The sequence below is a fragment of the Perognathus longimembris genome, chromosome 3 (genome assembly GCF_023159225.1).
Source record: "Perognathus longimembris pacificus isolate PPM17 chromosome 3, ASM2315922v1, whole genome shotgun sequence".
Classification (NCBI taxonomy): Eukaryota; Metazoa; Chordata; class Mammalia; order Rodentia; family Heteromyidae; genus Perognathus; species Perognathus longimembris.
This window is the reverse complement of record NC_063163.1, coordinates 107,464,926-107,480,339: the sequence shown is the minus strand read 5'-3', so window position 1 is coordinate 107,480,339 and position 15,414 is coordinate 107,464,926. Positions and strand designations below refer to the sequence as shown.

At 39.7% G+C, this 15,414-nt stretch overlaps 1 protein-coding gene across 3 annotated transcripts in view; it reads right to left on the bottom strand.

Annotated features, from left to right (window-relative positions):
- Positions 1-19: 19 nt before the first annotated feature.
- Cdon (cell adhesion associated, oncogene regulated) overlaps positions 20-15,414 on the bottom strand; it is an 80,671-nt gene continuing 65,276 nt past the window's right edge. For all 3 annotated transcript variants that reach the window (XM_048343689.1, XM_048343688.1, XM_048343690.1), the window contains exons 17-20: positions 13,291-13,568; positions 10,509-10,588; positions 4,336-4,613; positions 20-3,263 (exon numbers count right to left, since the gene is read on the bottom strand). In XM_048343689.1, the coding sequence (XP_048199646.1) occupies positions 3,100-3,263; positions 4,336-4,613; positions 10,509-10,588; positions 13,291-13,568 (800 nt within the window). In that variant the 3' untranslated portion in view covers positions 20-3,099. The remainder of the gene's footprint in view (positions 3,264-4,335; positions 4,614-10,508; positions 10,589-13,290; positions 13,569-15,414) is intronic.

Here is a 15,414-nt window from a genome sequence, read left to right as displayed (position 1 = left end):
TCAGAAGAGACTTGAGTTCTCACAGATTCAGACTTTTATTAGAAGAGAGGTTTCGGCTTCTCTCAAAGCTCTCAGGACTGGGGTTACGATTTAAAGGAGGCGAATTTAAGTATGAGAAATAAAATACAAAAGGGTCACACCCGATATCAAAATTATGTTGGCTTTCTAGTCAAGAGAGGCCTAGAAAATTCTCCCCTGCCCCCTTTTTAGGGCAGGGAAACAACTTCTTTTGAGTTGACTATATCTCTACCCTAAAATTCTCAACTGACAGTGTGGCCCTGGGTAGATTGGCATAGACACAATGTGCAAGGAAGAACTTTCTCTTTCTCTTACTTCCTTTTTCTTCTTGCCCAGGAAATGCTTGGTAACTCTGAGGGTCCCTTTACTTCCACACCAGAATGTCTTCAGCCTTCTTATCCAACATTTGCCCAAGGGCCTGTTTGTGCCTTCAGGACACACGGAAATGTACCTGGCTCTTGGGGGGTGGGGAGGGATGAAGATGGAGCTCTAAGACTTTACACCCACTCCATGCAAACCGTGGGGTTGCTTTTGAACAGACAAGGAGTGTCTGAGTCTCCCTGTCTTCACAGGAGACAACATGAAAAGCAGCATTCTCTTTTTAATATAAAATCATGTCAACTAAATAAAACCTGTCCAAAGCTACATCACTTAAAATATGTACAATTTCACACATCATATTACAACTTTGAGGGAGGAGTGGAAATAAAATGTACTTTTCAATATGGTACAAAGCATGCATCTCAGTCACTGCTTTAAAGGGGACTAACACAGGTGCAGTTCAATCACAAAGGTGGCCTCCTGGCAGTGCTGTAGCTGAAAGATATATGTCACATGATCGGCCCAGTATGGAAGCCTCAGTCTTCAGAGACTCATTCATTCCACAAAAGTAAACTCTAGCAAGGAATGTTTTGTGAAAAGACCATTACAAAGGCAAGGAACATTGCAATATAACAGGTACTCTGTACAGCAACTATCACCAGACGACGGTCAGTGTGTAACTGAGAGAGAAATCAGAGCACGTTGGGGAAAGGATAAAATAGGGCTGCAGGGAGATTAGGTACAATGAGGAATCCATGGGATTCTAGGATAAGAGGCACATGAAGAAGCCTAATTTTACCATCACTGAGCTGGGTGGGGCGGGGGGAGATCAAATTCTCCAGCATGGGGTGGGGAGAGAAGGGATATCAAGATCTGATCTATAGATTCCTGAAGACTAAATACCAGGCCCAGAGCTGTGCCCTGGTAGGCCAGGGCTGCAGTCAGAGCCTTGGAGACATTCCATAGCTGGGGCACACAGCAGCACACGTAATGGGACTGGTTCTGTCAAAAGAGTAAACCACATGCTTCTGGAAAGCCAAATGGAAAAATGGGAGGTGACTCCAGATAAACCAGGCTTCAAGTTCAGTCTCTGTGGCTCATCACGTGACCGGGGAATTCCACAACTGCTTTGTAGATTTGTTGTGATGGTTAAACGAGAGATCAGGAAGGAGCACTGACCACAGTAGTTCTTCTGCCAATGTTACCGCTGTCCCCCACATTGTCCCATGGCCTTTCATTTCCTGGGGGAAGCGACATTAGGTAGGGCTGTGTCTGGTGACTGTGCAGGGTATGAAAGTTCGGAGCAACTCATACTAAGAACTCGTAACTCCTAAACGTAAAGGCAATTATATATTTATATTTATATTCATATTCATATATCTCAATATATAAAGGCATTTTTATAAATAAAATACAATAAAAGGGATAACACTTAAAACAGCGTTACTAATAATATAAATAAAGCAGTCCACAATGAGATTGCCCGAAAGGTAATTTTCTGTTCCTCATGGACAGGGTCCCATAGACAACCTCATCTTTTTTTTTTTTTTTTTTTTAAAGCAGTTTCTGACCTATGGCTTTCTATGACCACATTTCTGTTTTTTGAGTCAAAATGGCCACCTGGACACTGAGTCCCCCAAATTTTCTAAAGGTATCATTGTAACTTGATTGGCCAGACACACAGGGTAGGTTTTCATATTCTGTGTAGTAAGCCTTTGTTCTGTGCTAAACACAAAAGAAAGGGCTGCAGATTACTCCCTCCAAAGCTAATTGCAGCAAAGCAACATGAAAGATCAATTTAGTATGTGACAGGCACTGACATCTACACCAGCTTCTATACCAGCCTAACATTCAATTTGGGAATTATCTATTATGATCCCCTAGAAATAAACCTTGATAGTTGCCTGGCTGAGACAACACATTTTCACTAACGTTTCTATGTATAAAAAATATATGTTGGGGAAGACTGATGCAGTTATACAGAAAGTTGGTTAATACGCTATCCTGTGATAGCTAGGAAACTAATTTTAATTTCAAACATGTATTATAAGAAGCAGTGGGACACGAAGGCATTGGTTTTTCTTTCTGGCCTTGGTTTCCTTCCTGCATAGTGCAATAAATGGAGACCTGGCGCTCTTCCTGCTTCATAATACCGCTTAGTAATTAGTGCCTGGAAGATTGAACATTACTGGTGCTCACGTGCAGACAGAAAGTGAGTCAGCAGGTCTTATTAGCACTGTGGTGAAAGGCACTCATACAGTTCACCAGCCAGACTTGCTATTATAAACATTAGGTCACACCTGTGGTTGATTTCAAAACATTCTCAGAAAGTCTGATAACACAATATCCAATGACAGCTTTCTATCTGGAAATACGGCTGGTGGCAAACTTCAAATGGACTGGGCAATTCCCTTCTTGCTGAATTGGCCAGCAAGAATGGAGCCCACAACATGAGTTCTTACTATCACTGAGGGCTAGGAAAACAGAATGACCCCTCTATTCTCCAGATGATTGAAAACTATGAAATATGAGGCCGTTTCCCATGGAAAGGAAAGGAAGAAACAGAGGAGGAAACTTCTACAGCATAAATAATATAAAAGGGCACACATTTTAAGATACATTCATGACATTATGACTACAAAAAAAAATAAATAATGCTTTTCTCTGATTTGAATGAATGGCCTTCGTACAGTCCATCCCCAGGCCTGTTTGTGCAGTTATTAGCTTGTAGTGGGAGCATGATAAGGCATGTGCACATCCTCAGGTTTCCTGGGGTTGCTGAAGGACCTCCGATGGGCTGTCTAAAGGAATGCCAGGAGGAGACCATGTTATCTTCTCAGTACAGTCCTCTGAGACAGGTGACAGAATGAGAGGGTTCCAACTTAAACTTTTGTTTTCTGTTTGTGAATGGCCATGGTTGTCTCCTGAAAAATAAAAAGGGTTGGGAACATGATGAAATGATGAAGGTTGGTTTTTTTCTTTCTTTCTTTTCTCTTTTTTTTTTTTTTTTTTTTTTTTTTGCTAGTCCAAGGGTTTGAACTGGCCTGGATGCTGTCCCTGGACTCCTTTTGCTCACTGCCACTTGAACCACAGCACCACTTGTGGTGGGTTGTTTTTTTTTTCTGTGATTAATTGGAGATAAGAGTCTCATGGATTTTCCTGCCTCGGCTGGTTTCAAATCTCAGTGCTCAGATTTTAGCCTCCCAGGTAGCTAGGATTACAAGCATGAGCCACTGGTGCCTGGCTATAAAGGCTGACTTTTTCATAGCAGTTTAAAAATAGTATGTTGAGCAAGAGAGAAAGAACAATGTGCCAAAATGGAGTCCAATTATATTTGGTTCACATTTGTGACAGACAGTAGGTTTAAAAAGTGTAAAAACTCTGAAGTAGCTGCCTTAAAGAAAGGTTAGGTGGGCATGGTGGTTCACACCAGTAATCAAGGCTACTCAGGAGCAGAAATCAGGAGGGTTAAGGTTCCAGAGCAAACTCAATAGAACATTGACCAGACACTACCTCAATCAATAAAATCTGGATGTGGTATACAGATACATGCCAAACACATGGAAAGCATAAATAGAAGGATCATGATTGAGGCCAGGGCAGGTGAAAATGTGAGGCTCTATTAAAAAATAACAATAGCAAAAAGGGCTCAAGTTAAGTATCTGTCTCTGGTAAGTCCATAAACTCAAACCTCAGTACTTCCAAAATTTAAAAAATAAAACAAGTAAGCTCACCTCATATAATCAAGGTGCCATTCTCTCAGCAGGTACAACTAGAACCCAAGCCTATTTGGGTCTATTATCATAAATGTAATGTGGTTAACAGCATGAGACAAAGGATGTAATAAGAGAATTGCAAATAAGCCTTTAAGCAACCTATCTTTACTTGAAGTATCCTAAACCGCCATTCTGCCTTGTAGGAAATATGTGAACCCATCAGAAAAAACTCTAACTGAAGACTACCCAGAAAGCTGTGGTTTAAAGCACCCTCCTGTACCTCTGTTCAACTCTGCCACCCCATCTTCTGTGGACTCAGAGTTGACATCATTTGCATTATCCTGACAGCAGGCATGTTGGGTAGGTGTTGGTACCACACTGTCCTTGAAGCTCTCCTCAGGAAACTGGCCACAGTCAGAGATGGCGGAAGCCAGACACACGGGCATCTGCATGGCTCTGAGGGGCTTCATTTCCAGGCTGTCCTGAGGGTAAGGTCCTCCCTCGGGGACTCCAGAGAGGACACTGTTGCTCAAAGTGCTGCTGGCTTTGGTGAAACACCTGCAGAGTTTAAACCAAAAGAAACAGAACTGTCTCAGGGCATCAATAATGAAAATCTGAAATAGCATTTTGTATTTACAGATTTTTTTTTTAACAAACACTGGTACTTAAAAATAACTTTATGACTATTATGCCTGGAAATACCAAGAACTTAAAAATTACAGCTAGGGTGGAATTCTGCAGGACAATGCATCAAAAGACAAATCATTTAGGAATAGAACCTTGTTAGGTACCACTAGCTCACACCTGTAATCCTAGCTACTTGGGAGCTAAGATGGAAGCTGCCTGGGGTAGAAAAGTCCACGAGACCTCACCTCTAATTAACCAGCAAAAAGTCTGTGCTACTTTTTTTCTTTTTCTTCTTTATTGTCAAAGTAAAGTATGGAGGGGTTACAGTTTCATATGTAAGGCAAGTGAATTTCTTATCCAACTTGTTACCACCTCCCTTATTTTTTTCTTAAAATTAAATCAAGACCTTGGCCTGAAAGAACCCCTAAAATATTGTCCATTCATCTCTGTACCCAGTTTTCAATGGAGCACACGTAGCTTCGGTTGTGAAAGAGCTCCCCAAATGTAAGAGCACAAAGGCTTTTGAGAATGTCACTGTAAAAACACTTGGTGAGGGTTTGTATGATCTGATGTTCCAGCATTCTATCCCTAAGAGTTTTTGTCCTCCTCTTGAATATTAGCCACATAGCTTGTACATTTTCCCCCCCGAGATGAGCTCTATACATTTCTTCAAGCTGATTTTGATTGGCTACTTCCTGTCCATTTCCAGTCTCACTAGGCCCCTTAAAGTTAATTTCTTGCTCGTTCCTGATGGGACCTCTTAGTTTGTTCATCTGTGAATTTCATCAGTGTCCTCTCTACTTTCTCTTAACAAACTATCAAGATGGATGGCAAATAGACCCCATTTAATGTCAATCCCTTCCCATTAAACTAGCCAAGCCAACTGACAAACTACACTTGATTACATATCCAGAACTGCAATACTGCATCTAAATAAGGAGAGGCGGAGAGCTTTTGATGTATTTGATTTAGCATTTGTTGTTGTTATTATTAATATTGCCAGTCATAGGGCTTGAATACAGGACCTGGGCTGTCCCTGAGTCTCTTTGTGCTCAAGGCTAGTGATCTACCACTTGAGCCACAGCCCCACTTCCAGCTTTTTCTGAGTAAGTTTATTGGAGATAAGATTATCACAGACTTGCATGCCTGGGCTGACTTTGAACCCTGATCCTCTGATATCAGCTTCCTGAGTAGCTAGCATTACGAGCTACCAGTGCCTGGCTTTCTTTAATTTTTGAAATGCCTGAACCACATAAGAATTTCTCAGTTGAGAACTTCTTTCCAACTTTTCCTAGTGAACTCTTACCTACAGGGTTAAAAAACCCGAAAAAGTTTGAGCTAAGGAAATCCAGTGAGGCAGGCAGGCAGGCATTCGTAACATACCACAAAGGCCCTAGAGGAAAATCAAACTTCCCCACAGTGCCATTCTCTCCTCTTGCTCATCTCCAATTATTATTCCTATCATGCCTCCTCCAGTTCATGTAACAAGGCAAGCAATGTTTCTCCCTAGACAGTTATTCCGAAGCTAAAAGGATAAGAAAAGGGACTAAAGGTTGGGAATGACTTGCTTCCTAAAAGCCCACTCTAAGAAATACATTTATGCCCAAACCGGAGGAGGCAGAGAGAAAGGAAGACGGAGCCACAGGGCCCAGTGCAGGCGAGGGAGACCTGATGAGTGCCCGGGCAGTGGTGGGATATGAAACAGGAGTTTGATCGGGGAAGTGTCACATCTAAGAGGGTGGTCCACACAAGACACTGTTGGGTAAATCACTCGTCACTGTGTTTCCTGGCTCAGTGATTACACGCAACTACCTTGACCCTTCCTTCTACTACCCTCCTCTACCAAATACTCCAGTCTTTATTTCAATCTCCCAAACTTATCTACTGCTAATCCTAAATCTGATCCTTTGTTTCCTCCACATGTACAACTACTCTTGTGCACTATTTCTCATCTGAACTACTATCACTGCTATCCTAACTGTCCCCACACCTTGCCTCTTAGGCCTCAGCCCATTTATTCTTCAAATGGTGTCCAGAGTGTTCTTAGAAACCAAGTCTTACGTGATGCGATCCTGAGTAAATCCTTCACTAACTCCACATGGTTCTGAATGATGTGATTTCTCTCCCTTTTGACCTCTGTACCTTTCATTTCCTCAGTCCCTTCTACATCCGCCTTCTTTAGATTCTCTGGGGATTTAAGCATTCCACATTACTAGAGATCTGAAAAAAAAATAGAGCTCTCTGCCTAGAAAGTTCTAAACCTATCCCTTTCTCTTTTACTTAAATTTTGCAAATTCTTCAGAGATTAGCAAAAATGTCGTTGCTCAGGGAGGTCTTTCCTCTTTCACACACCCTCCTTGACTTTTCCTTTAATGCATTTAACTTTAATTGTATGTCCACATTTCTGATCTATGTCATTTATGAAAAAGGTATGTCTTCCCCCCCCCCCCCAGCCCCAACTAAACTCAGCTCCAGGCAGGCAAGGGCAGATCTGTGGGGCTCACTGTCAGACCTTTGCCAAATGTTTGCTGGGTGAACAGATAAATGAATTGTCCTTTTCCTTCTCACTCTCCTTATTTTACCACTCTCCTCTCCTCTCTTATTCTTTGACAATATATCAAGGAAATAAGAAAAAAAATAGTAAGAGGATAGCTTATAAAAACAATGTCTAATCACAGTAAAGATGCAGGAAATAAAAGTAAATTAAGCCTTAAATTAAATATACAAAAATAACCAGCCAGGTTATTGCCTCCGGATGATCTCATTTGTTTTTAAATCCTAACACTTGGATACAAATGTTCCTAAATCTCTATTTTAGTCCCAGTCTACACCCTGACCCCAGGACCAGCATTCCCATCTGTGTCCTTGGCTTAGATATCATTTGAACTTTAAATGTCCCAAACCAACATTATTAACATTCTTATTTTCCTGATTATCATTTGACAATTACCAACCAGGTCATCTAAATTTGGGATTGTCTGTGCAATTAGAAGCTTGCTTGTTGTCTAGATCTCTATCAGACATGGCCAAGTTCTAAAGATGCCAACTTTGAATCTCATTCATCCCTTCTTCTCCACTCATGGTGTATGTGCAAAGGTCTTCCTTACAGTGATATCTACTTGGTCTCCTTCCTTCAATCTAACCTATACATGCCTACCATTCATTGAGCCTAAACATGACTCTCTTCTCAAAGAGCTTCACATGAATCAGGATTGGATGCTACCAGCCCGGACTTTCTCAACATTTAACCCTTACATCCTTTTTTTTTTTTTTTTTTTTTTTGCCAGTCCTGGGCCTTGGACTCAGGGCCTGAGCACTGTCCCTGGCTTCTTCCCGCTCAGGGCTAGCACTCTGCCGCTTGAGCCACAGCGCCGCTTCTGGCCGTTTTCTGTATATGTGGTGCTGGGGAATCGAACCTAGGGCCTCGTGTATCCGAGGCAGGCACTCTTGCCACTAGGCTATATCCCCAGCCCCCCTTACATCCTTTTGATTAATATAAAAATATTCTCATATTATTCTGCTCTTTATATTACAGAAATAAGACTTTTTTCTGCTTTACATATAAAATTGTAAGATTTACCATGCTTCTTTGAACTCTATTAATTATATTTCTTGCTCTGTCTTAGAACCATTACTAGCCGACTGTAGGCTTTCTTAAGTTAGGCTAGGGCTAAAATATAGTACACGATTCTACTCACTCATACTTCCGTATATATAAATGGCCACAAATTCAAGAGGACAAAGGCTGCTGAAATCTACTTAAGGAAATAGAGTATATCTCTAGTAATAAGATGGTACTTTATCATAAAGGCACATCTTTGCCCAAGTCCACAATTAGATTATGGTGGATACAATTTTGTATTACTTGGGACAATCTTTTCATTTTTTTTCCAGAAAGGAAAGAACCTCAGAGGTGTTATATAACTTGCCCAAACATCAAAGGTTTAAGCAGCAGCAAAGCCCAGGACTCTTATTCTTAGACCAAAGGCCCTCTCGTTATACCATTCTCATGTGTAAGGAAAGGCAACATCTGCTGATGGCCATGAGAACCATAAAGAACAATCCAGATTGTATTCAGGGAAAACCATCTGCTATAACCCATGTGATCACTGACCAAGTGTAGAACAGCTTTTGTGTTCATTAGTATGTTTCCTAACCGAATATGATAGTCTATGACAATCTGAGATGGCTTCCATGTATGAACATTTTAAAATCAAAAGTCATTTAGAAATTAAATATATAACAGGTAACTTTTAATACATAAAACGGACAGATGGTTCTTAATAATATAGGAATCTTTTGATGAGTTAAGTAACTGCTAACAAAAAGTCTCTACTTCTTGTGGAGGATCAGGTACAATTTCACCTTTTTGTCCAGGCGGGCCTCAAATTGTGATTAGCTCACCTGTGGCTTTTGTACAGCTGAGATTCAGACATATGCCACCAAGCCTGGTTTACTTGTTGACAAAAAGTCTTGGGAACTTTTTGCTTGACCCTCTATCTTTCTGATCTCTACTTCTCAAGTTGCTGAGATTACGGGTGTGAGCCATAGTGCCCAGCCAAAACAATGTACATTGAATTCTACAGTTAACCAGATCTTTCTTCAAATTCTGCTACCAATAATTCCCAGCAACAACTTGGTCTTTTAATTTATTTTAAAAATTTAGATTAAACCCTTTTTTCAATAACAAAATATGCAAACTGCAATCCATACTCCAATTATCTTAGGTACCAATCATATCTTTTTAGCTGTAGAATTTTAATTCAGTGTCATTATTTATTTATTTATTTTTGCCAGTCCTGGGGCTTGAACTCAGGGTCTGAGCACTGTCCCTGGCTTCTTTTTGCTCAAGGCTAGCACTCTACCACTTGAGCCACAGCGCCATTTCTGGCTTTTTCTATATATGTGGTGCTAAGGAACCGAACCCAGGGCTTTACGTATATGAGGTGAACACTTTACCACTGGGCCATATTCCCAGCCCTCAGTATTATTATTATGCTGATTAGTGAATCAAGATTTCTAACACAACTTTTAGAAGCTTAATAATCCTTTGGAATCCAAATAGAGTAGTGGCATAAAAAGCTTTCTATGTGTTGGACTTTATTCTTTTTGCCTTTTTTGTGTGTTTGTTTGTTTTGAGATGGGTTCTCATGATGTAGTTCAGGCTGGCTTTAAACTCACCATGTAGCCTAGGCTGGCCTTGAACTGCTGATCCTTTTGTGCCAGAGTCTTGAATACTAAGATGATACCATCATGCCTAGTTTCTCCATGTCAAAATTTAAATGCACATATTCCTCTATATAACTCTATCCTGTATGAAATACTATGTCACTTTAAAATTTAAAATAAATAATTAAAAGGCAGCAAGGTTTTGCTACTTAATCTTAAGATTTTAGCAATTAAAATAAATACTCTAGTAAAAAATATCAATAATGTTACTAGGAAATACTATGCACACAGGAGTGGTGTGGCTTTTTTTCCTTACCAATCAAACATAATCTTATGTATTAATATCCCAACACACAGAAAATAGTAGAAAATAGTAAGTAAGAAGATTATGGCTGCATACAGAGAACAACTCTTCGTTTGAATAGGATTCCCATGAGAAACAAATCCTTAAATATTGTCAGACTATGTGTAAAGAAACCCAGGCAGAGAAAAATAAAAATTGTAAAGCAGTGTAAGAAACTAATAATGGCCCTGAACTTAAGACTGCAAGTATTTTATACCTTAGGCAACATTTTAAGACCTTCCTTTGCTGTAGGAAAAGAACAGGAAGGAAAACATATGCCTTTTGCCACTTTGTTCTGGTACATATTAACATACCTATTGTTGTTCCGACAATTTCGACAGTTAACGCATTCCAGAGGGTCAATCTGAGGGACTGCTGTGTATATTCCTCCACCCTAGTCAGGAAGGAAGTTAGAGAGAGAGAGAGGGAGAGAGGGAGAGAGAGGAAGAGGGAGAGAGGGAGAGAGGGAGGGGGGGAGAGAGGAAGAGAGAGAGAGAGAGCAAACTGAATGTTATAGACCACTAGCCAATTAGTCACAAATACATGTCCATAATCAACAAGTTCACAGTACATTTTAACCTACTCTCTGAGCATTTCTGTTTCTTATTTATTCTTCACAATATTAAACTTTACTACCAAAAACTTTACTACCCTATTTTCCATGTATTTCTGTCCTAGAGAAAGGCAAATAAACAAAGGGAGAAGGTTAGTCATTTCCCTTTAGAGGTTCAAGTCTACTGCCCCCAAAATACAGCACAGATCATAATCCCCTATTCGTTTTTTTCTTCTTCACAGTCATGGAAACATGTTATGTGATGCTAGTTGGGAGTGACAGGGTGTGAAGTCTGTTAGTATGATGTCACAAGATCAACTCATCTTCATTTTCCTGTAATTATTTCGATTAGGTCTGTTCACTTGACTACACTAAGTTTTAAAACATGTCATATTTTTCCAGATGGAGTTGATTCTCAGCCAGCAATGACTTGGAGGGCAGTATTAATATTTTGCTGTTGCTTTTGGCGGAAACTGCTTAGCCATTAAAGAAAATGCCCAGATTAACACATACCTCATTGTAAAGTGCTCACTTGATATACAGAATGGTAAATATGAAGTTAATGCCTGAATTGGCCTCAGAGTAAAAAAGAAGTGGATTTGGTGACAAACAGCAGAAGCAGATTTGATAAGGGTAGGAGAGTTGTCCCACAGCACCCAGAACAGAGGCAGGCCTTCAAGGTTAGGAAAAGTTCAGGCAATTGTTTTCCCTGGAATACTTTCCATTTCCATTCATCTCCTAACAACAGCCAGAATCAGAACAAACCAAAAGACTGAAATCTGCTCTAGCATTTCTGACCCACAGAGACAGAGTATTCTATACTATATACAGTCTGCGAGAACAGGCTCTAGAGGCTCAGAGAATGAAGAATAAATACATCCAACAAGATGATTTATTTATTCCAATCAGCAAAAGTGAGTTCAATTATTTTAATAATCACTGGCATTTAAAAAAATGTCCTCATTTCCTCACACCCCAGAGAGAAGAGTAAGAAAATGAATGGGTTAAAAAATCACAGGTAAGTTCTAAAGTTATATACCTAATGGGGCAACTATTATTGAAACAGCAAGGCCTTGTTCAGAAAATACAAAGTTCCCTGTTCAAAACAAACACTAGTCTTACTTTGCCTTCTCATGAAACAGCATGTGCTATGCAAGCCTTAATGCTTTCTCACCAACCTTCTCTGATAAATGTTGGTTGTTTAGACAGAATTGGTCACGAAAAAGGTTAGAAAGTCTCCTTCACAAAATAATTAAACTACTTTCTCCTTTGGTGATGAGATACACTAAAGCAGATTAGATTTTTTTTTGTATAACATACAAAAACTCAGTCATAAAAGTCATAGGTTTCTAGCTTTATGATATAAAACCTTGTATTATAATTTTGTTCTCCAAAGGCAATATTTTCATAAACCTTTATTAAAATTGAGATTTTTAAAAAATACCCTGTAAGCTTCTTCTAATTGTGGGTGAAGACAAGTTTCTCTGAAATTAGAATAATGGCAAAAACTCAATGTTTAATTCAACCAACTAGACAAATTATCTGTGGTAAAAAAAATAATGTGGGTTCACATTCAAAGAATATAATCAACTTCCTAGTACAGAGAACCCTTAAACCAGCATAAACTTAAAATATGCCAGTCATTCTAGTCTCATTTCAAAAGTTAAACAGTCAGTTATCTCTAAAATCAGGGAATTTTTAAGGGTTTGCCTCTCCTTGAGGAGGTGAAAGAATACTAACATTCTAAAATGCACATAGCCACAACAGCAAAACACATTGGGAAAAACAAACTCAGCCAGTCTAGGAGTCACAGTCTGGTAGTGTACGGGAAGTTTTGCATGGTCCACATAACACTTTCAAAATTCTGGTTTTAGGGGTGTGGCTCAGTGGTATAACATTTGCCTACCATGTGGCCTGGCCTGGGTTTGACACTCAGTATAGGAAAAAATAAATCTGAGTTAGATCCTAGTATGTATGCCTCTGGTAATTTCACCTAGAATTACAGACGTTTTGAAGAATCAGAAAGCCTAATGATATGGGTCTTTTACCCTGCATGGCAACCATACATAGTGCATTCCAGCTGCTTCTTTAATAGGGTAACACTATCGCATGCTGCTGTCTCTTCTAATGGTCTTCTTCCCAGCTTGCTGTCATCAAGTTTCCCCATCAACCAGACTTCTCAGCCTTTGGGTTTTTAGACTAAACTCCACATAAATAAAATGTCAAGTACCTGGTCTGGACTATGCCCAGTGGTATTTCCACTTCATCATGACCAGAGCTCTGGACCTATTTTTCATTGGTATTCCATTTCAATATGAAATGATTTTAAAAATAGACACCACACTAACAAACATAACTATTACCTGATGATAGCAGACTGACCAAGATTGCTCTGATTGGGTAGTGGTAGCACTAAATACCATTTCCATCCCTGTGAACCTGTAAGATTTCTCCATTGAAAAAAGTCAAGTCTGCTGACCTTGTTCTTATACATTAGCACCTTGAGGCACAGCAAGGCTATTATTTATAATCAAGTATCTTACATTCACTAGATGATGAGAATGTTCAAACTCCACGTGCGTTCTCGTTAGCGAGTTTGTGTGTGCAGAGTAAAGCCCTCCATTTAAATTCCCATTCAGGATTCCATTGACTCCATTAGGGACCTTGTGGTGGAGATGGGAGCAGCCATTACTGAGGCTGCCATTGCCTAGGAAGCCATGGACATTCCCATTGATCCGATTTGTGGGTGAAAGAGTGGTATATTCTACCATCTGCCCGTTAATATCTGACCCTTGGTAGAGATATCCTGGTGGGTCATATTCTGTGAAGAGAACAAAAGAAATAAAAAGTTAAATACTGAAAACAACAATCTTCTTGCTATGGAAGTTTTATTAATGAGACGCCTACGAAACTACAAATAGAATTTTTTAAAAAGCATGCTAAAAAAAATCTTCCAACAAAGTTTTAATAAAGTTAATGCTGTTTTTGTTTTTTTTTTTTCTTGACAATGGGGAAGTAGTCAGGAACTCTGAGTCTGTTATGACTGTTAATAGGAGGAAAAATTCACCAGAGAAAAACACTCACTACACAATGAATAAGTTGCACAAGCAGAAATGATCAAAGAACTGGCAATGGTAAGAAAACGTGCTTCAATTCCCACACACTTCAAAGAGCTGACAAAAGGCTATGTTAAACAACAACAAAAGATTAGCTTTAGGTAGGATAGTTTGAGCAGCAATAAACAACACTTTTAAGTATGAGGATAATGCCAGGTACCTTCACTAACCATGTGTTCAGAGAGCTCTTTGGTCATTACAGCCTTCTGGAAGGTGGTACGCTACCAAAGACAAAGGACTATTCTATTTCCTTATATTAAAAGTATTTAAACACATTCTGGTTTTGAGAGGTACAACTACGGATATATTTAGTGAAGTAAGAAATCTCTCGGAAATCACAACATATAAAGTGCACAGAATTTGTTGTCAGGATCATATTAGCAGTCAGCAAGCTGGCCCTCCTTTACGGCTCTTCCTCTTCCTGTGCTTTTCTTGAACTGGTGTGTAATTGTCAGCACAACTGCCTATCTTCTCCATTAGCTTATGCCCTTTGAGAAAGCAAGATGCATTTTTTACTTTATTTATCATCATTGCCCAGCAAAGTGCCTGGCACATAGAGGAAAACCTTCATGGAATGAATGACTGAGTGACCACTCATGGTAATTTTCCACTTAAAATCAGATTATCAGTGGGGATGGAGGTGTGGCTCAGGAGGTACAGTACCAGCCAATGAGTAAAAAGTGTCAGATACCTAGTTGGAGTTCCAGTCTCAAATTGTTTAAAAAAAAATCATTTATCAGATCCCTAAGAAGAATGACTTTAACTAGATAAATCCTGCTCAGGCAACACTATTAATCCTTTTACTGATTCTCTTAATTATTCTAAAAACAGTTATAAGCTTTCAGCCTGACACTGATACCTCTCTTCCTATCTAGCTTTTGGAAGTACCTTTCTCTTGAACTGTTAAACACATGTAGAATGGATAGAAGCCACTGCCAGCATTCTCTTGCTTTTCTCTCATTCCCTTATTCTGGGGTCAAGGGAAACCAAATAACCTTCTCATTGAAGAATAAAAAAAATTCCTCCTTGATTCGACTATCCTACTTTATAATAGCTGTGGTAACAGGAAAAGTAGGTCATTAGTGTCAAAACAACAGTGCTACCATCCACCCCGTGAGCACAGCTGCTTAGATACCCTTGGGGAGCAGAGGCCACGCCAGAGCAGTTCGGGTACAGTGGATACAAGGACAGAACTGTCTTACTTCCAGCTGTGTCACTCAGGGACAGTAGCTTAAGAACATCTTCATTACTTCACTGTGTGCCTTTCCATCGAGCAATTTCTATCCTCTGTTAACCTTGTCCAGATTCTGCCAGCATGGAGATGTTCCTAGGCGACTGCAGAGCTCACACCACAAGAACTCATCCTCTTTGGTGGTCTGACAAAGGCAGAATTTCCCAGCACCGAGTCACTTATTTACTTAGAGACCTGTTTAGTTGGGGCTTTTAGTGTTTGTTTCTACTGGGCAATTTAATTTGATGCTCTACTTCCTTTGGCTGACAGAATGGTTTTAAAGTCACTTCCTTTGAATGAAGAGTATCAAACAGGTTTCC